General features: G+C 46.7%; 1 protein-coding gene across 4 annotated transcripts in view; it reads right to left on the bottom strand.

Moving 5' to 3' along the window:
* Positions 1-21,074, bottom strand: part of LOC140395582 (transmembrane channel-like protein 6) — a 132,041-nt gene that overhangs the window by 38,126 nt on the left and 72,841 nt on the right. For all 4 annotated transcript variants that reach the window (XM_072483539.1, XM_072483542.1, XM_072483540.1 and 1 more), the window contains 5 exons: positions 16,341-16,519; positions 14,377-14,522; positions 12,446-12,556; positions 8,353-8,508; positions 800-902 (listed from right to left, as the gene is read on the bottom strand). In XM_072483539.1, coding sequence (XP_072339640.1) covers positions 800-902; positions 8,353-8,508; positions 12,446-12,556; positions 14,377-14,522; positions 16,341-16,399 — 575 coding nt within the window. In that variant the 5' untranslated portion in view covers positions 16,400-16,519. The remainder of the gene's footprint in view (positions 1-799; positions 903-8,352; positions 8,509-12,445; positions 12,557-14,376; positions 14,523-16,340; positions 16,520-21,074) is intronic.

Raw genomic sequence — 21,074 nt, forward strand, 5'->3', positions numbered from 1 at the left:
ACACACACACACAACCCGAGACACACCTCTCCTCACGCAATCAGACTGCGGCCACGCCATTGCCTGCCCAGAGCCAACCCCCCAGGCCGTCACTCACCTCCACGCTGGTCGGCGTGAGCCTGGAGCACCGGGTCACGCCGATGAAAAGGAGGTTTGATTCACGTCGACGTGAACGGTCATCACGTCGACGGGACTTCGGCCCATCCGGAAGGGAGAATATCGGCAGGCCGAAAATCGGCTGCCTTGCGCAGACCCGTGACATTCTCCGCGGCAGCGGCGCCATTAACGCCCCGCCGACTTTTCTCCCTTCAGAGACTTCGGCAACCGGCGGGGGCGGGATTCACGGCGGCCAACGGCCATTCTCCGACCCTCTGGGGGGTCGGAGAATGACGCCCCTGAATTATCCAGTTTTTTAAAAAATATATTAGAAAAAACACCCATATGAAAAAAAACATGCACTAAAATTTAAAGAAACAGTAACCAAAATAAAACTAGACAAAAGTTTTGTCAGGTTGACTGGAACGGTACAAATGAAAGAAGTGGCAGGAAAAGTATATCAGTTTAGTACTGCACATCAAACTATCCATCTTACAGGGCTACACGGTGGTGCAGTGGTTTGCAATGTTGCTTCATGGCGCTGAGGACCCGTGTTCGATCCCCGGCCCCCTGCCCGTGTGGAGTTTCCACATTCTCCGTGTCTGCGTGGGTCTCACCCCAAGATGTTCAGGGTAGGTGGATTGGCCAGCCACGCTAAATTGCCCCTTAATTGGAAATTTTAAAAAAAAATTATCCATCTTACCTGAACTCCCGTTTCACAGAGAGGTTCAGTGGCATCGTTCGCAACAGCTTAATGCAGTCACTCCCCGTCAATTGCTGCAACTCAGCCAAGAGTTTCTTTTTTTCTGGAATACAGAATCAAACATGACTTAGCCATTTCTTGGACTTTTTGCTGCAATTAACATATTTTGCAGTAATTACATATATACAAATCAAGACTAGGAAATCCTCATTCTAAGGAATGAAAGTGTCTTCCTACTTATAAAGGATATTTTGCAATTTTCCGCAAACATCGCTGGCTGAATATTAGTTGATAAATTCTCAATGTTAAGACTCTGGTGGAGGAATGGGCTTGCAATAAATCACACTGGGGCCCTGTTTTCCTGCATGCGACAACATTTGGGGGCAAAACGCATTTTTACAGGAACTCTGGCAGACCAATGCTGATTTTTATCTCACTGAGAAATCACAACATTGACGACTGAGATTTGAAGTGGAAAAAACATTTAATCAAATCCAAGTGAAGGAGAGTCTTATTTTTAAAGATGTCTCTTCCTGCGAGTATCAGCTGTATGAGATGGACACTCAGCAAGCTCTTTTTCAGACCTGCACAAAAACATTGCATCTTTATGGGAACATAAGAACATAAGAACTAGGAGCAGGAGTAGGCCATCTGGCCCCTCGAGCCTGCTCCGCCATTCAATGAGATCATGGCTGATCTTTTGTGGACTCAGCTCCACTTTCCGGCCCGAACACCATAACCCTTAATCCCTTTATTCTTCAAAAAACTATCTATCTTTATCTTAAAAACATTTAATGAAGGAGCCTCTACTGCTTCACTGGGCAAGGAATTCCATAGATTCACAACCCTTTGGGTGAAGAAGTTCCTCCTAAACTCAGTCCTAAATCTACTTCCCCTTATTTTGAGGCTATGCCCCCTAGTTCTGCTTTCACCCGCCAGTGGAAACAACCTGCCCGCATCTATCCTATCTATTCCCTTCATAATCTTATATGTTTCTATAAGATCCCCCCTCATCCTTCTAAATTCCAACGAGTACAGTCCCAGTCTACTCAACCTCTCCTCGTAATCCAACCCCTTCAGCACTGGGATTAACCTAGTGAATCTCCTCTGCACACCCTCCAGTGCCAGTACGTCCTTTCTCAAGTAAGGAGACCAAAACTGAACACAATACTCCAGGTGTGGCCTCACTAACACCTTATACAATTGCAGCATAACCTCCCTAGTCTTAAACTCCATCCCTCTAGCAAGAAGGACAAAATTCCATTTGCCTTCTTAATCACCTGTTGCACCTGAAAACCAACTTTCTGCTACTCATGCACTAGCACACCCAGATCTCTCTGCACAGCAGCATGTTTTAATTTTTTATCATTTAAATAATAATCCCTTTTGCCGTTATTCTTACCAAAATGGATAACCTCACATTTGTCAACATTGTATTCCATCTGCCAGACCCTAGCCCATTCACTTAGCCTCTCCAAATCCCTCTGCAGACTTCCAGTATCCTCTGCACCTTTTGCTTTACCACTTATCTTAGTGTCGTCTGCAAACTTGGACACATTGCCCTTGGTCCCCAACTCCAAATCATCTATGTAAATTGTGAACAGTTGTGGGCCCAACACTGATCCCTGAGGGACACCACTAGCTACTGATTGCCAACCAGAGAAACACCCATTAATCCCCACTCTTTGCTTTCTATTAATTAACCAATCCTCTATCCATGCTCCTACTTTCCCCTTAATGCCATGCATCTTTATCTTATGCAACAACCTTTTGTGTGGCACCTTGTCAAAGGCTTTCTGGAAATCCAGATATACCACATCCATTGGCTCCCCGTTGTCTACCGCACTGTTAATGTCCTCAAAAAATTCCACTAAATTAGTTAGGCACGACCTGCCCTTTATGAACCCATGCTGCGTCTGTCCAATGGGACAATTTCCATCCAGATGCCTCGCTATTTCTTCCTTGATGATAGATTCCAGCATCTTCCCTACTACCGAAGTTAAGCTCACTGGCCTATAATTACCCACTTTCTGCCTACCTCCTTTTTTAAACAGTGGTGTCACGTTTGCTAATTTCCAATCCGCCGGGACCACCCCAGAGTCTGGTGAATTTTGGTAAATTATCACTAGTGCATTTGCAATTTCCATAGCCATCGCTTTTAGCACTCTGGGATGCATTCCATCAGGGCCAGGAGACTTGTCTACCTTTAGCCCCATTAGCTTGCCCATCACTACCTCCTTGGTGATATCAATCCTCTCAAGGTCCTCACCTGTCATAGCCTCATTTCCATCAGTCACTGGCATGTTATTTGTGTCTTCCACTGTGAAGACCGACCCAAAAAACCTGTTCAGTTCCTCAGCCATTTCCTCATCTCCCATTATTAAATCTCCCTTCTCATCCTCTAAAGGACCAATATTTACCTTAGCCACTCTTTTTTGTTTTATGTATTTGTAGAAACTTTCACTATCTGTTTTTATATTCTGAGCAAGTTTACTCTCATAATCTATCTTACTCTTCTTTATAGCTTTTTTAGTAGCTTTCTGTTGCCCCCTAAAGATTTCCCAGTCCTCTAGTCTCCCACTGATCTTTGCTACTTTGTATGTTTTTTCCTTCAATTTGATACTCTCCCTTATTTCCTTAGATATCCACGGTCGATTTTCCCTCTTTTTACCGTCCTTCCTTTTTGTTGGTATAAACCTTTGCTGGGCACTGTGAAAAATCACTTGGAAGGTTCTCCACTGTTCCTCAACTGTTTCACCATAAAGTCTTTGCTCCCAGTCTACCTTAGCTAGTTCTTCTCTCATCCCATTGTAATCTCCTTTGTTTAAGCACAAAACACTCGTGCTTGATTTTACCTCCTCACCCTCCATCTGTATTTTAAATTCCACCATATTGTGATTGCTCCTTCCGAGAGGATCCCTAACTATGAGATCCTGAATCAATCCTGTCTCATTACACAGGACCAGATCTAGGACCGCTTGTTCCCTCGTAGGTTCCATTACATACTGTTCGAGGAAACTATCGCGGATACATTCTATAAACTCCTCCTCAAGGCTGCCTTGACCGACCTGGTTAAACCAATCAACATGTAGATTAAAATCCCCCATGATAACTGCTGTACCATTTCTACATGCATCTGTTATTTCTTTGTTTATTGCCTGCCCCACCATAATGTTACTATTTGGTGGCCTATAGATTACTCCTATCAGTGACTTTTTCGCCTTACTATTCCTGATTTCCACCCAAATGGATTCAACCTTATCCTCCATAGCACCGATGTCATCCCTTACTGTTGCCCGGATGTCATCCTTAAATAACAGAGCTACACCACCTCCCTTACCATCCACTCTGTCCTTCCGAAAAGTTTGACACCCTCGGATATTTAACTCCCAGTCATGACCATCCTTTAACCATGTTTCAGTAATGGCCACTAAATCATAGTCATTCACTATGATTTGCGCCATCAACTCATTTACCTTATTCCGAATACTACGAGCATTCAGGTAAAGTACACTTATGTTGGCTTTTTTACCTCTGTTCTGAATCTTAACACCTCGATCAGTAACCTCTCCTAAGTTATATTTCCTCTTAACCTTTCTCCTAATTTTCCTTGTCGTCGAACCCACATCTTCCTGTAACAACCTGCCGCATTGCTTACCATTAATGTTTTCACTTCCCATTTTATTTCTTTTAGTATTCCTGGTCCTATTCACTGAGCTCCCCTCAGTCACTGTACCTTGTACTGTCGCCCTTTTTGATTTTTGACTATGGCTTCTCTGCCTTACACTTTCCCCCTTACTGCCTTTTATTTCTGTCCCTGTTTTACTACCTTCCAACTTCCTGCATCGGTTCCCATCCCCCTGCCACATTAGTTTAAACTCTCCCCAACAGCTCTAGCAAACACCCCCCCTAGGACATCGGTTCCAGTCCTGCCCAGGTGCAGACCGTCCGGTTTGTACTGGTCCCACCTCCCCCAGAATCGGTTCCAATGACCCAGGAATTTGAATCCCTCCCTCTTGCACCATCTCTCGAGCCACGTATTCATCCTCTCTATCCTGACATTCCTACTCTGACTAGCTCGTGGCACTGGTCGCAATCCTGAGATTACTACCTTTGAGGTCCTACTTTTTAGTTCAACTCCTAGCTCCCTAAATCCAGCTTGTAGGACCTCGTCCCGTTTTTTACCTATATCGTTGGTGCCTATGTGCACCACGACAGCTGGCTGTTCACCCTCCCCCCCCAGAATGTCCTGCAGCCGCTCCGAGACATCCTTGACCCTTGCACCAGGGAGGCAACATACCATCCTGGAGTCTCGATTTCGTCCGCAGAACCGCCTGTCTATTCCCCTTACAATTGAGTCCCCTATCACTATAGCCCTGCCATTCTTCTTCCTGCCCAGCTGCGCAGCAGAGCCAGCCACGGTGCCATGAACCTGGCTGCTGCCGCCTTCCCCTGGTGAGCCATCTCCCTCAACAGTATCCAAAGCGGTATATCTGTTTTGCAGGGAGATGACCACAAGAGGACACCTGCACTGCCTTCCTACTCTTGCTCTGTCTTTTGGTCACCCATTTACTATCTCCCTCAGTACCTTTCACCTGCGGTGTGACCAACTCGCTAAACGTGCTATCCACGACGTCCTCAGCATCGCGGACGCTCCAAAGTGAGTCCATCCGCAGCTCCAGAGCCATCAAGCGGTCTAACAGGAGCTGCAACTGGACACACTTCATGCACATGAAGGAGCCAGGGACAGTGGACGTGTCCCTGAGCTCCCACATCGCACACGAGGAGCATGACACGGGTCTGAGGTCTCCTGCCATGTCTTAAACCTTCGGTTAACTTCAACAATTTCAATTTCCCCCCCCAAAAAATTTAAATAAACAAATAAACAATGAAGAAAAAATAAAATAAATATACCAATGAAAAGAAACAGAAACACTACTTACCAGGGATAAAAAGCACTTCCTCCCCACCCAGCTTTGAATTCCCACCTCGATTCAAATTCCCAAACTCACTCTTTGCTGTGTCTCACTCCTGGCTCTGTCTTCTCTCTGGCTCACTGGGAGAACACTGGGAGTGAGTTTACAAGTGGCTCTTTTTAAGCTGTCCTGAATTGACTCCCCTCCCCCACCTGCTTTCAGATCATAGAACATAGAACATACAGTGCAGAAGGAGGCCATTCGGCCCATCGAGTCTGCACCGACCCACTTAAGCTCTCATTTCCACCCTATCCCCGTAACCTAATAACCCCTCCTAACCTTTTTGGACACTAAGGGCAATTTATCATGGCCAATCCACCTGGCCTGCACGTCTTTGGACTGTGGGAGGAAACCGGAGCACGGAGGAAACCCACGCAGACACGGGGAGAACGTGAAGACTCCACACAGACAGTGAGCCAGCCAGGAATCGAACCTGGGACCCTGGCGCTGTGAAGCCACAGTGCTATCCACTGTGCTACCGTGCTGCCCCTCACCGTGAGAAATGTCTCACCGTGCTGATTTTGATGTAGTCCTGAAGTTGTTTTTTTCTCAAAAGGGGCAAGATTGGTGATAGCTGCAAATCCTATGAATGATTTCTCAACCACAAGTGAACCTGACTATAAATCATCCCGGGACATTGCTTCATCAATTATCAAAGCTGCCAAGATCAACATGAGGAAATCTATTTGGGCAGAAAAAAAATGAAAGGACAAAATCCCTGACAAAGCATTTAAAACAAAACAGGAGAAATACAAGGATGAGGCTCAATTTTTTGGCACTCAGGAATTTGGAGTAGTCAGAATTTTCAGGTTATGAATATTGCTGTGTTAAGTGGAACCTAAAGGATTTCTTTATTCAAACTACAATGTCGCTCTTTCACATTTTGCATGAATAAAGAAAGAGGCCTCCTGGACAGCAAGAGCACGAGGCCGGGAGCCCAACAATCATAGTGTTGGTTTGTTCTTTTATAGTGAACAGGGTCACTGTTCAAAGGCCAGAGGAAGCAAAGGCAATTACTCTTGGTACCTACATTGTTTCTGATCATTTTCATTTTTCTATCAATCCCCTCTTTTACACATACTTTGAGCTGAGTATGTCTCCCTGGCTAAAGAACAAAATAAATAACACACCTGGCAGATTGGCGATGCTCTCGTGTACATGACTGTTAAGAGAACAGCAGCAGCAAATCAGGGCAACTTGTCTTCATTCTGATTTTCCCTCCCTTTCTTTGGAGTCACACCCAGCCTCTTGTCGAAGATGCAGCCAGCTTTGAAATGTCTCACCGGAGACACAAACCTGGGCCACCCATCTCGGTAGAAATTAAAATAGGACAGCATGGCCCAGAACTTCCGATCTCCAGATGATCCTACCCCAGCTCCACTCTGGGACCCCTGGGAATTGCACGTGAAGTTTGGACTGCCAATGGTCAATTCTCCTGCGTCCGGAACCCTCCGAAAAGTCTCCAATGCTGAATTAGAGTCAGAGACTTTGGAGAGTTCCAACTTACTTACCTGGATAGCTACCCAGGAAACGTTGGACAGAAAATAAAAACAGTTCTAACCCCTGGGCACACCCCTGACCAGACTACACATCCCGTCCTCCAACTCACCCCTCCCCCGACCCTTCGACTTACAACCCCGGCCAAATTCGACTCAACTTCACCATCCGCCACCTACCACCCACCTTGTTGGTAGCCTGCTAGCTACCACCCTACCCACGTAACCTCACTCACACTCATTAACACATGGCAAAGATATTTAAATGTCCCAGAGCTTTTCCGTGTGTTCGTGAATGAAGACTTGTCAGAATGGCATCACAAAAGTAGGGGCATGGCTTGGCTTCCTGTGATGATCAGAAAATAGGGTTGCTCCGCATTTCAGGAGTGGCCTAATTTGGAAGTCTAGGCCTGGAATGCAGACCTCCGGCACTGTGGCAAAAAAAATAAATAAACAGGAGAGGAGTGGCGATCCATCGGTGATCGCCACTCCTTGGATCAGCCCAGTGAGCTCCAAATTTGATCCAATCCCCTAACAAAAGATACAGTGTGCTCCCGCCAAAATATTAATTATTCTCAGAGAGAGCACTTCCGCCACGTAACAAGTGGGAAGATCAGCATGGGCAATATTCAGAAATATTTCATAATTCTCAACAACAAAATATCCCATTGAGGAAAAAAGGCTCCACGAGAAGTGACTAACTAGAGATGAAAGATACACAATATTGCGAAGCTTAATGGCCAGCCTGAAGCTTGGAAATTTTAGAAACCAGCAAATTATGATTAAAAACATACACAAGAGAAACAGATGGGAGTCAAAACTAATGAGAAATTTAAAAAAAGGAGATTCTACAGGTAAATATAGACAGGGGAGCTGATAATAAGAAAACAGCAGATACTTTTGAGGATATGTTTAAATCCATCTTCATGATAGAAGACACTAAAAATTATCCCAAGAATAGTAGAAAACCTGGGGGGGAAAACAAGGCACAATTTACTTAACAAAATTAGTATATTACATCACTCAAGCCATGATTTCTTCTATCATCTCCATATAACTGCACTCTTACACTCATACTTGCCTACTTCTTCTTCACAATTCTCATCCAATGCAGCTACATCCCGGATGCTGGGTCTCATTGATCGAGCCATGTCGCTCAGAGCAGGTCGAGCCCTTTTTCGCCGAAACCTTAATGTGCGATTGCAGTAGTCAGAAATAACTGCGCCTCTGGAACGACCTGCAGTGACATGAAATCCAGTTGTTAACATTGTCCAAGTGCTTTCAATAGCTTTGAAAAACAGGAACTTTGAAAAACAGGAACTGCCTTGAAAATCAAACATATGTATTAATTCCCTCATAGCCTTCTGGTTCGCACATTCTGGTCTTGGTCTGAGGGGTAAGAAAGGTTCTAAGAGTTTCATTTGGCTACAAATTGATTATTCACTGTCTGAGAAAGAATCTAGGTGGGTTTGTGATCAGAGTCTTCTTTTCTCTGTATACCAACCTCTAAAAGCCCCTTCTTACAATGTAATTGTACCATTTTTGAACTTCCTACACCAGCTCTTACAAAAGTCCAATTTACTGAGTTAAGTGTAGAAGTATGGGTTGGGGGGGGGCGGGGTAGCATGGTGGTTAGCACAGTTGCATCACAGCTCCAGGGTCCCGGGTTTGATTCCTGCTTGTTTGTGTAGAGTCTGCACGTTCTACCCGTGTCTGCGTGGGTTTCCTCCGGGTGCTCTGGTTTCCTCTCAACAGTCCAAAGATGTGCAGGTTAGGTGGATTGGCCATGCTAAATTGCCCTCATGTTAGGTGGGGTTACTGGGATGGGGTGGAGGTGTGGGCTTAAATAGTGTGCTCTTTCCAAGAGCTGGTGCAGACTCGATGGGCCGAATGGCCTCCTTCTGCACTGTAAATTCTATGATATCTATGAAGTTGGTATTGTTGGCTCTCACCCAGAGTTGAAACCTGAATCAAAACATTGAAACTCTGGCCTCTTGTTTATGAATTTTCTCCATTTTATACTGTCAGGTGATTTACTTCAATTACTTTTTAAAAAAATAAATAAGCCAACTTTGCTTTTTACTTCCTTTTTATTATTAGCAAAGTAAAATCTCCGAAGTGTATTATTGACTCCAGGTTTTATTCAGAAGAGCAAAGTGTTGGAACCAGGGGCTGGATTTTCGTATCCCCCTGGAGTCAGGAATGGGGTCGGGAATCACAGAAAATTAATTTATTTCAAGGGCGGCGGGGTGGCACAGTGGTTAGCATTGCTGCCTCACGGCGCCGAGGACCCGGGTTCGATCCCAGCCCCAGGTCACTGGCTGTGTGGAGTTTGCACATTCTCCCCGTGTCTGCTTGGGTCTTGCCCCCACAACCCAAAGGTGTGCAGGGTAGGTGGATTGGCTGCACTAAATTGTCCTTAATTGGGCAAAAAATTAATTGGGCATTTTAAATATATGAAAAAAAGCTTTGTTTATTTCACAGCAAATTTACATTTCCCATATAAAAATTGTGGTGATGTACATCACCCCAAGGGCAGCATGGCAGCCTTGTGGATAGCACAATTGCTTCACAGCACCAGGGTCCCAGGATCGATTCCGGCTTGGGTCACTGTCTGTGCGGAGTCTGCACATCCTCCCTGTGTGTGCGCGTGTGTTTCCTCCGGGTGCCCCGGTTTCCTCCCACAGTCCAAAGATGTGCGGGTTAGTTGGATTGGCTATGATAAATTGCCCATAGTGTCCAAAATTGCCCTTAGTGTTGGGTGGGGTTACTGGGTTATGGGGATAGGGTGGCAGTGTTGACCTTGGGTAGGGTGCTCTTTCCAAGAGCCGGTGCAGACTCGATGGGCCGAATGGCCTCCTTCTGCACTGTAAATTCTAAAATAATCTATGATAATCTACACAAAGGGTTAATGTACATACACTACACCTAGCTAGACACTAGAGGGAGCACTAGAGACATGACACACAGACAGTCAACCAGTAGGTCAGTAAGACAGTACACGACCAATGGGCATTCAAGATACATACAGAGGTGACACTACCACAGGAGGCCATTACACCAACCCATATACAAGGACACAGCACACATGCTCAGTTCTTTCCAGTGGAGACACTCAGTGAGTACAGACACAGGGTTGATTGAACATCACACCCACCAAGTGGATTGTAGCAGACTGGTTCGTCAGTCTGAGTAGCTATAGCAGGATCTTCCCATTGCCAGGAAGGTGTTTGAGTTATGCTTGGGCTACACTCCTGCAAGCCTGTCCTCTTACATCAGGGTCGCCGCTGACAGCCCTCAGGGAAAATTGAATCGCCTGCTCCCCCATTATTTTTGTTGAGATGGGGCAGGAGGTTTTGAAATAGGTTGGAAAACCTTCCTTGTTTGAGAGTTCATGAACCTTGGGGGAAGCTTGTTGATAGGTTGGGAATACTCTGACAGGTAGCTGTTAAATGTCTTGGCAACTTCGGGTGTCATTATTAGATGCAGCCTTATAAATGAGATGCTCTTTTACCACAGAGGGGCTACTTCAGTGATTGATCACAGGGCTATGTTCTGCAAAGCTAAGTTGAGATTGATCGGCATTGTGTAAATTGTGAGATGCATTACAGTACTTTTCAATTGGAAAAGTGTTGTTTTGTATTTGAAACTGAAGAAACTCCTTGGGAACTCTTGTGCCACGATTTGAAGTGACACAAATGTCCACAGCGCTTTAAATTTGGAAAAAAACAATAGTCTGCAGCTTTCATTTTGGAAGAAAAGGCCACTTTTTTCTGGACTGCTTTGATTGACCGGCCATCTGGTGTAGTTTAGAAAAAAAAAACACCGAGCCATCTGTTTTCCAGGTTTCAGCAGGTTTATTGTTTGGTGCTATAACAATTTGTTGTGACAGTGGAGCCCATAATGAATATTTTACTGAGTTTCCAAAGCTTCCAAACCACACATCTCAGCAAGGGGGCCCTGAACCGAGTTTGATTAACAGCTTCAAGAGGTCATATAATACCTGTCTTTAACGTGTTTGCTGAATACTTGTTTGTTTGTACAACTGAATGACCACTTGAAGAGATTTGTTTCATTGGGTCTGGAGTTTTATTTCCAGTATGAATGTCATGCTTTTGAATGACAGTTTTATTAGCTTTTTATCTTTTTTTAGTTGTTGTTCCTCCCCCTCCACTCTCATCCATTTCAAAGACTTCCTATTGCTATTACATGGCTCCCGGTGTCTGCGTATAGCGAATACTGGGTGAGTGGCTATTGAGGGAATGTGGGAGGGTATGGGGGCCATGAGGGGGGGCAATGTGGGATTTGAGGAAGCATGGAAGGGGCGCCAAAGCAATATGAAGATCTGGGCCAATGTCTCAGCGAAGCTAGCATGCCTTCTAATCAGCGCACCTTTTTTAAAAAAAGTGTTCATGGAATGTTGGCATCACAGGCTGTACCTGCATTTATTGCCCATTCCTAAGAGTCATTGCCGTGGGTCTGGAGTCACATGTAGGCCAGACTAGCTAAGGACGGCAGATTTCCTTCCCTAAAGGACATGAGTGAACCAGATGGGTTTTTATGACAATCGACAATGGTTTCATGGTCATCATTACAGACGTTTAATTCCAGATTTTTATTGAATTCAAATTTCACCATCCGCAGTGGCAGGATTTGAACCTGGGTCTCCAGAGCACTACCCTGGGTCTCTGGTTTACTAGTCCAACGACTATATCGCTACGCCACCACCTCCCCCACCTCAGCATCGACACTTTCAGGATGCTGCTTTGGGGGTCAGGAATCTTGCCCGCCCACATCTCCAGAGACAGAAATATGGGTGGGTACGGGCAGAGGTGACATGCTTGGGTTCCTGGGCCAACTCAAGTTTGGTAAACCCAACATGAAACTCCAGCCCTGGAAGTCAAACTTAGGAAAGCATCATTGCTACAAAAGTAGAGGAAAAACAACAGACTCTCCTAATGAAAAAAAAAGGTAAGCTAATGTTCCAGTCATACTCTATTGACATTAGTGGCATCATGGTGGGACTGAAATTAATAATGTACCTTTCGGGCACCTTCTACCATACTTATAATAGTCTCCCCATGCTGAGATTGTGAGTAAGTGTATTTATATGAAGTGATGCAAAATACAGTTCATGCAAATAAACCAGTATAATAAGAAATATTAAAAATTACCTATAGTTCTGCTGGGCATGAAGGAGAGCACTTTCAAGGTAGCAGGATCATAGCAGTCATCATTGAGCATGTATTGTGCATGAGGGGGTGATCTGATATAACCTTGGTTTTCTGAATATAATCAGAACACAAATCATTTGCAGCAGCCAACATAATCAGTGTTGTTTCATTTTCTTCTGTAACTTCCAACTCCACATCCTCTCCATCACATTGTATGCATCATAAATATCAGCTACTTCCACCTCCAACATTGCCTACTTCCCCCCATGTCTGAGCCCATCTACAGCTGAAATCCTTTGTCCAATGGAATTGGTCTGTTCCAACGTCCTGCAGATTCTGCTCCCACCCTTTCCAGAGTATCCAAAACACTTTGACTTGCAGCCTATTGGGTTCACCCATCACTGACTTGTATTAGCTCTCAGGCTCCAATGTATCAAATGTACAATTCTCACCCTTGCCTCGAAATCCCTTCCAGGACCCGGGGCGGGATTCTCCGTAATCGGCACGATGTCCGCCGACCGGCGCCAAAAACTGCGCAAATCAGTCCGGCATCGCGCCGCCCCAAAGGTGCGGAAGTCTCTGCATCTTGAGCGGCCGAGCCCTCACCTTGAGGGGCTAGGCCTGAGCCGGACTGATTTCCGCCCCGCCAGCTGGCGCGGAAATGACTTTGCCGGGCGGCGCATGCGCGGGAGTGTCAGCGGCCGCTCACGGCATCCCCGCGCATGCGCAGTTGAGGGGGTCTCTTCCGCCTACGCCATAGTGGAGACCATGGCGAAGGAGGAAGGAAGAGTGCCCCCACCAGGCCAGGCCACCATGGGGGCACCCCCAGGACCCCGGAGCCCACCCGCGCCGCCTTGTCCCGCCGTCCGAAAGGTGGTTCATTCCACGCCGGCTGGCATGGGTTGACAGCGGCGGGACTTCGGCCCATCGCAGACCGGAGAATCGCCAGGGGATTCCCGCCGACTGGGGCGGCGCGATTCCCGCCCCCGCCGAATCTCCGGTGGCGGAGAATTCACAACACGGCGGGGGCGGGATTCACGCCGGCCCCCGGCGATTCTCCGACCCGGTGGGGGGGGTTGGAGAATCGCGCCCCGGTCTTCTCCTCACCTCCAAAACCTCCTCTAGCCCTCCATTTCTCCAATCACTCGTGTTCCTTGGAGTCTGACAACCTTCCGTTCCCTCACACCATTTTCGACCACAAAATCCAAGGTTCCTACTCCTTGCTGAAATCCCGATTCCTCTCTACCTACGTGGTTAGCACAGTTGCTTCACAGCTCCAGGGTCCCAGGTTCGATTCCAGACTTGGGTCACTGTCGGTGTGGAGTCTGCACGTTCTCCCAGTGTCTGCGTGGGTTTCCTCCCACAGTCCAAAGATGTGCAGGTTAGGTGGATTGGCCAGGCTAAATTTCCCTTAGTGCCAAAATGGTTAGGTGGGCTTACTGGGTTACGGGCATATTGTGGGCTGGAGTAGGATGCTCTTTCCACGGGCCGGTGCAGACCGGACGGGCCGAATGGCCTCCTTCTGCACTGTAAATTCTATGATCCTATGATTCTACCTCCCTGTCCTCCTGTAAGACCCTCCTTAAAACCCACCTCATTGGTCAAAATGTTATCTCTTTGAATATATACTACTTTGGCTCACTAGGTAATTTTCCATGGTTACATGTGTGTGAAGTGCACAGATTACATTGCCATAATAAAGGTGCTATGTAAATTCAAGAGGATAGAGCTTGGGTGGGGGGAAATTATGCACCGGGTGAATTTGTAATTTGGTTGTAGTTTTTGTTGATCGTCTGATTGGTTGGCTGTGTTTGGAATAAATTATTTATATATTTTTTTCAGAAGATAATCATTAGGCTTGTAAATACATACAAGGGAAATTATTGCTTTATAATACACAAACAACACTCAAATGTTCGGTATCTCATTACCTATCCCTGCACAGGGCTGATCCTCCAACTCAATCATCACCGATGATTGAGATTCTACAGCACTCTGTTCCGAGAGAAGATCGGCAAAAGAATGGTGGACCAAATCTTCTTCGAAGCAGAAATCAGGCGAAGCAGGTTCTTGTTCACTGGAATAAAAACATTTTTTTCATTCGAAGAACCACCCCTATTGGATTCTCAAGATCAGAAAATCATTTCTCCCTCAGAAACAACTGGTGTTCTCATGCCCAAAGCAGAAGTCAGCTGCCAGCTCAGCTCCTATGAGGGAAGGTTATGTGAGATCGGTTTGCAAAACTATCCGGAACACCACCACTTGGACGAATCCTAGACGCATTAATCGGTTCATAATACAAGCTGAGGAGTACTTATGTGTCTCAGATGGTTTTATAAAATGAGTATCGATAAAACCAGGCACTCTCATAATAGATTAATGTGCCATCATACACACTTACGGGATTTAACAGAAGCAAACATTAAGTGAGAGTTGTGGAAGTCAGTCCAAACAAGATGACTTTGTTAGCCATTTCAGAAACTGGTTCTGATAAACCAATTAGTCGGTTGAATTTCCTTGCAGAACGCTTTTTTATAAAAAGGCTACACGGGCAGCAGGGTGGCGCAGCGGTTAGCACTGCTGCCTCACGGCCCAGGTTCGATCCCGGCTCTGGGTCAATGTCCGTGTGGAGTTTGCACATTCTCCCAGTGTTTGCATGGGTTTCGCCCCCACAACCCCAAAGATGTGCAGGGTAGGTGGATTGGCCACGCTAAATTGCCCCTTAATTGGAAATAATTAATTGGTACTCCAAATTTATTTTTTAAAAAGTGGCTCACCTAGACCCGTTTTGAATCAGGATTATCTTGATTAAATTAGAATTCTCGCCTGGGCGGCACATGCTAATTATTTCCACAATACAGCTGCTTATCACCAACTGTTCTGGATTCACTGGCTGGTTTCTTCCGCACTTCATGCACAGCTGGAAGACTCAAAGCCATTTTCTCAGCATTCAGCTGCAGAGGTTGTTCAGAGGGTGGCACGTTTCTTAAAACAACCCGATTTTGAGCCAAAATGGAGGGAAAAGCCCAGGAATCAACAAAAAAAAAACCAAATCCCAATGCCTTGTTGGCAAGTTACCCGTTGGTATGAATGCTGCAAGCCTTTCAATCAAGTGTAAGCCAGGGGGCATTGCAAATGTCACTCCCACAATGTCAAATAGCTGAGCTGTAATTCCACCATCACCAAAATTAAAAGGACAAAAATTCCAAAATTCAGTGTGGCAAAATGCATTTGTGCTTTTGACCTGAAAGATCGGAGAAGAATATTCCTAAATTAACGACAAAGCATTTGTTTGAGGAATGTAGACAGAACAAGGATCACACAGTGGACAAGCTTTCTTGTTTGCCAAAACAGTATCTTACTTACAGTTAAAGTCTAAACTTCTTATTTGGGCAGGTGAGGGAAGGGAGAGGAGGGGAGGAGGAATGAGAACCAACAAGGTGTGCAAAATTTCAGGGAACGTTCATTGAAGACTACAAGACCGACAGACATTAGGATGGGGAATTAATCCCAGTTCTGACCAAAAACAAAACCCCAAATAAAACTGTGAGTAGAGTTTAAAGCAATTGCTGTCGAAAAGTCGCTCACCTACAAAGAACGTCTAACTGCTGTGGCATGATGTCACCTCATAAATCAAGTCCAAAGGGCTTGCAGTCTCGCAGATGGAATGTCCCTCTTACCTGATTAATAACGATCTATTTCAAGGTTAGTAGTCTCCCTTTGATCTAAATCATCATTTACAGTTTGAAATAGATTTGGAATTACAATCCCATTTATATTAATTTGCGATACCTAAAACAAGCCATTTAAAAAAAAAGGGGAGGGGTGGGAGCAAAGGGTGCTGCAATTTCTTGAGGAAGCAGGAAGTAACTCTCCAGAAGAATAAATTACTCACCTGATCTCTAGGACAGCATCATCATCTGCATCTCGGTAGAAGTCCACACTGTGCGCCATGGTGTTTAAGTGAACCCTTTAAAGGTTTACAACTTAGACAAGGTTACTGGTTGCTCAAACAGCTTCTGTCACCACTTTCAATGAACCACTTCATAGCTTTAAGACCAGCTTCATTGCCACCTATCGGAAGAAGATTGAAAAAGATGCTTCATTATACTTAATGTACCAGTAGACTGAAAAGGTCACGTCTTATCTGACTTCTCCAACAAACAAAATAATAAACAAAGTTACAACACGCGAGCACTTGATGTTGGAAAACAATCCCGGAGTACTTGAGAGGCATAATTAAATAAAATGGGTACTGAACTTGAAAGTAATAAGCCAATTACTCCAAAAACCTCATCAAATCCCCTGGCCACGGCGAAGCAGTTGGCAGTGTTGCCAATCTCCAGCCCACCCGAATCCGCCTCCGTGCCACCAATGAGGCGAAGGCCAGGACATTAGCACCAGGCACGTCCGGAACCCCAAAAATAGCTACCAGGGGGCAGGATTCCAGCTCAATATTTAGGATCGCCGACATGATGTCGAAAAAGTACCTCCAGATACCCATCAGCTTAGAACAGGACCAGAACATGTGTGTGTGGTATGTGGGCCCCCTCGAGCAGCGCTCGCACCTATCCTCCACTCGCTCAAAAAAGCGGCTCATCCTTGCCTTAGTGAGGTGCACCCAAGACACTACCTTTAGCTGGATATGGCTGTCTCGCAAACGACGACGTAGCATTCACCCTCCGCAGCACCTCACTCCACAGCCCTCGTCCAGTATTGGCCTCAACTCCTCCACCCATTTAGCTTTCACCCCCTCCACCGAACTCAACTCTTCCTCCGCTATCTATGCGTACATGCCAGGTGTACTGCCCTCCTCCGACCCCGCACTGAAGAGAATCCACCCCAGTAGGGATGATGGAGGCGCCACCAGAAAAACCAAAAAAAAAAACTCCGTACCTGGAGGTACCTAAACATGTCTGAGCCCAACACCCCAAATTTCTTCTGCAGCTCCTCCAAGCTGGCAAACCGCCCCGCCAGAAACAAATCCCCAACCCACTCCAGCCCTCTCTCCCTCCATGCACAAATGTGGCATCCAGCCTCGCTGGCTCAAACTAGTGGTGAGCACAAATGGGAGTTAGCCTTGAAGCTGCCCCCAACTTAAAATGCTGGTGTTACTGCCTCCATATATTTAGCGTGGCCACCACCACTGGACCCCCCACCCCTTGTCTTGTCCCTGTGTGTGGGGATCAGTGCTGAACGGTGCTCGCCTGAGATCTCTGAGGTGACGGGATAGATCCCATTGTCTCGGGTGCCTCGGGAATCTGCACATTAAAGTGAGACTAGTGGATAGCTCTAATATGCAGATTTTCTAAAAGGTGATCCCGCCCACAATGGACAGGATTTACATCGCAATGTCTTGCGAGATCGCGTTAGATCTCCCACGGCATTGCGAGCCACGTAGATCCTGGAAGCAGGATCTCCCAGCTTCTTTAGGCGCAGCGTGGCTGTTGGATCGCGACCTTTCTTGCAATATTTACAGTATTTACAGTCACCCCAACCCAACTTACACATACAGGAAAAACATACCACCAACCCACCTCAAATCAGTCCCAGTCCTTTATTTCTGATGAAGGCCTCAGCCTGCTCCAGCATAATCCCTCAAGTCCAACGTGACTCTCAGCCTCGCTGGATAGACCACCTCAAACTGCACACCCTTATTGTACAGCACCAACTTCGCCTTATTATTTATTTTTAAAAATAAATTTAGAGTACCCAATTCATTTTTTCCAATTAAGCGGCAATTTAGCGTTTCCAATCCACCTACCCTGCACATCTTTGGGTTGTGGGGGAGAAACCCACGCAAACACGGGGAGAATGTGCAAACACCACACGGACAGCGACCCAGAGCCGGGATCGGACCTGGGACCTCGGCGCCGTGCTGCCCTAGTCTTCGTCTTATTAAAGGCTGCCCACTGCTTTGCCAGTTCGGTACCAGTGTCCTGGTAGATGCTCACCATCACAATCAATGTTCTGACTCTTCTTGGCCCACTCCAGGGCCCGCTCCTTCCTCTGGTAACTGTGAAGTTGAATGCGGTGGGTCGTTCGGCTGCTGCTTCTGCCACAATACCCGATGTGCCCTGTCCAATTCCGGAGCGGCAAACACTTCCAACCCCGCCCAGCAACCGGGAGACCATTTCTGAAAAATGCGCAGTTGGCCTCGGGCCCTCCACTCTCTCCGGCAAGCCCAACACTCTAAGGTGCATAAGCCTCGACTTGTTCTGCAGATCTCCCACTTTGGCCTTCAGGCCCTTATTCCGGTCTGACATGAGCAGCATCTTAGCTTCCAACAACACAGGCTGATCTTCATGGCCGACAAGGCATTCAGCCTCGCCCCTTGCTCCTTCGCAGCTTTGACTATCTTGCCCAGCTGCTCCTGTGTTGGGCCCAAAGCCTCCTCGATTGTGGCTTTAAACGACACTTTAATCTCCTTCCCTTGCTGCTCGAATTGGCCATCCACCTGCATGCCAAACTTCTCCAATTCCTGCACCATCACCCCAGGCAATGTTTCTAACGTGATGGGGGCGGCCACCTCCGCCATCTTTTCTCCCGCAGGTTCCTTTGTCGAACTCCCAACCAGGGGTTTCTTTCCCGTAGCATTTGTCAACGAGGCTTTTGACATTCCTCCATAAACGTATCCAAACTTCACACCAATCTACTGGGTTAGAACCGAAAATCTTACGAAAAAAACGGGCAAAAAAGGGTCAAAATACCAGGACCTGGGCAGGAGCCATCTTTTGTGCGTCCTACTTTCACAAGCCATCACCAGAAGTTTCATATTCTAATTTTATTAAATATGGAAACTGCTTAAAAGATGCCCAATTTGTACTAAACGGCCAGATTACTTTGAAGACTACTAACCATGATTCAGTGCAAACAAAATATGTGGGAATTTATGCACTGAATTATGTTTCCATTTGTATCTGTATCTTTTTTTGTTATAAAACCATTAAATGCCTCAATAAAATGTTTGTGGGAATTTCTCTTTAAAAATATTTTCAAGTCAGTTCCCAAGGTATGTGCCATCCCGCAAGAATAAACTCCATTCCAGCAACCAGGAGTCAATCTGCACCCTTTAACATAGTTTGCATTTTTAATTATTATGCTTATTTATAAATACCATTTAGTTCTGAAGTTTCAAAACCATATCATTCTGTTTTTAGTGGAAAATAACATTTAGTGAGAACTCAAAGAGGAAGTCACAGCGTAAATAAACATCCTTCACTATTCAACAGTTCGGTTGCAAATACAAAAAGCAACAGCAACCAGCTGGAACAGTACTTACTGTCCGATATGAAGGCATTACTCAACTGAGGCAAATAAGATGGGGACTGCTACATTGATGGAGCATTCAATCGTTTTCGGTATTCAAATAGAGTGAAGGTATCAGAGGTGCAGAAGCCAAACAACTGCTTTAAAGCGGAGCAGGAAATCTTCATCAGCTGCAGGGAAGTAACTAACTGTGTTACTTCCTGTTGTTATCTGCTGTCTACGTTTCTGAATAGCTATGTGTCCATGATGTTTCACAAACCTGTGTCTGTGGAGTTTCTCTTCTGATCTTATCTTTGATAAGATGTCGGCGTAGGACTGGGGTGGGCACAGTAAGAAGTCTTACAACACCACGTTAAAGTCCAACAGGCAAACCTGTTGATCTTGGGCGAAATTCTCCCCCAACGGCGCGATGTCCGCCGACTGGCGCCAAACACGGCGCCAATCAGACGGGCATCACGCCGGCCCAAAGGTGCGGAATGCTCCACATCTTTGCTGGCCTAGCCCCAACATTGAGGGGCTAGGCCGACGCCGGAGGGATTTCCGCCCCGCCAGCTGGCGGAAATGGCGTTTGTTGCCCCGCCAGCTGGCGCGGAAATGCGGCGCATGCACGGAAGCGTCAGCGGCCGCTGTCAGTTTCCCGCGCATGCGCAATGGGGAGAGTCTCTTCCGCCTCCGCCATGGTGGAGGCCGTAGCGGAGGCGGAAGGGAAAGAGTGCCCCGACGGCACAGGCCCGCCCGCGGATCGGTGGGCCCCGATCGCGGGCCAGGCACCGTGGGGGCACCCCCCGGGGTCAGATCGCCCCGCGCCCCCCCCCCCAGAACCCCGGAGCCCGCCCACGCCGCCTGGTCCCACCGGTAAATACCAGGTTTGATTTACGCCGGCAGGACCAGGCAATTTCTGGGTGGGACTTCGGCCCATCCGGGCCGGAGAATCCAGCGGGGGGTCCCGCCAACCGGCGCGGCCCGATTCCCGCCCAATCTCCGGTACCGGAGACTTCGGCGGGGGCGGGGGCGGGATTCACGGTGGCCTACAGCCATTCTCCGACCTGGCGGGGGGTCGGAGAATGACGCCCCTTATCTTTGGAATTGTTTATCTTTTCTTCTATCAGGCTATTAGTTGCCATTATCCATGTAATAATAATAATCTTTATTGTCACAAGTAGGCTTATATTAACACTGCAAATGAAGTTACTGTGAAAAGCCCCGAGTCGCCACATTCCGGCGACTGTTTGTGTACACAGAGGGAGAATTCAGAATGTCCAAATTACCTAACAGCATGCCTTTCGGGACTTGTGGGAGGAAACCGGAACACCCGGAGGAAACCCACGCAGACATAGGGATAACATACAGACTCCACACA

Source organism: Scyliorhinus torazame, chromosome 18 (genome assembly GCF_047496885.1).
Source record: "Scyliorhinus torazame isolate Kashiwa2021f chromosome 18, sScyTor2.1, whole genome shotgun sequence".
In the NCBI taxonomy this organism is placed as follows: Eukaryota; Metazoa; Chordata; class Chondrichthyes; order Carcharhiniformes; family Scyliorhinidae; genus Scyliorhinus; species Scyliorhinus torazame.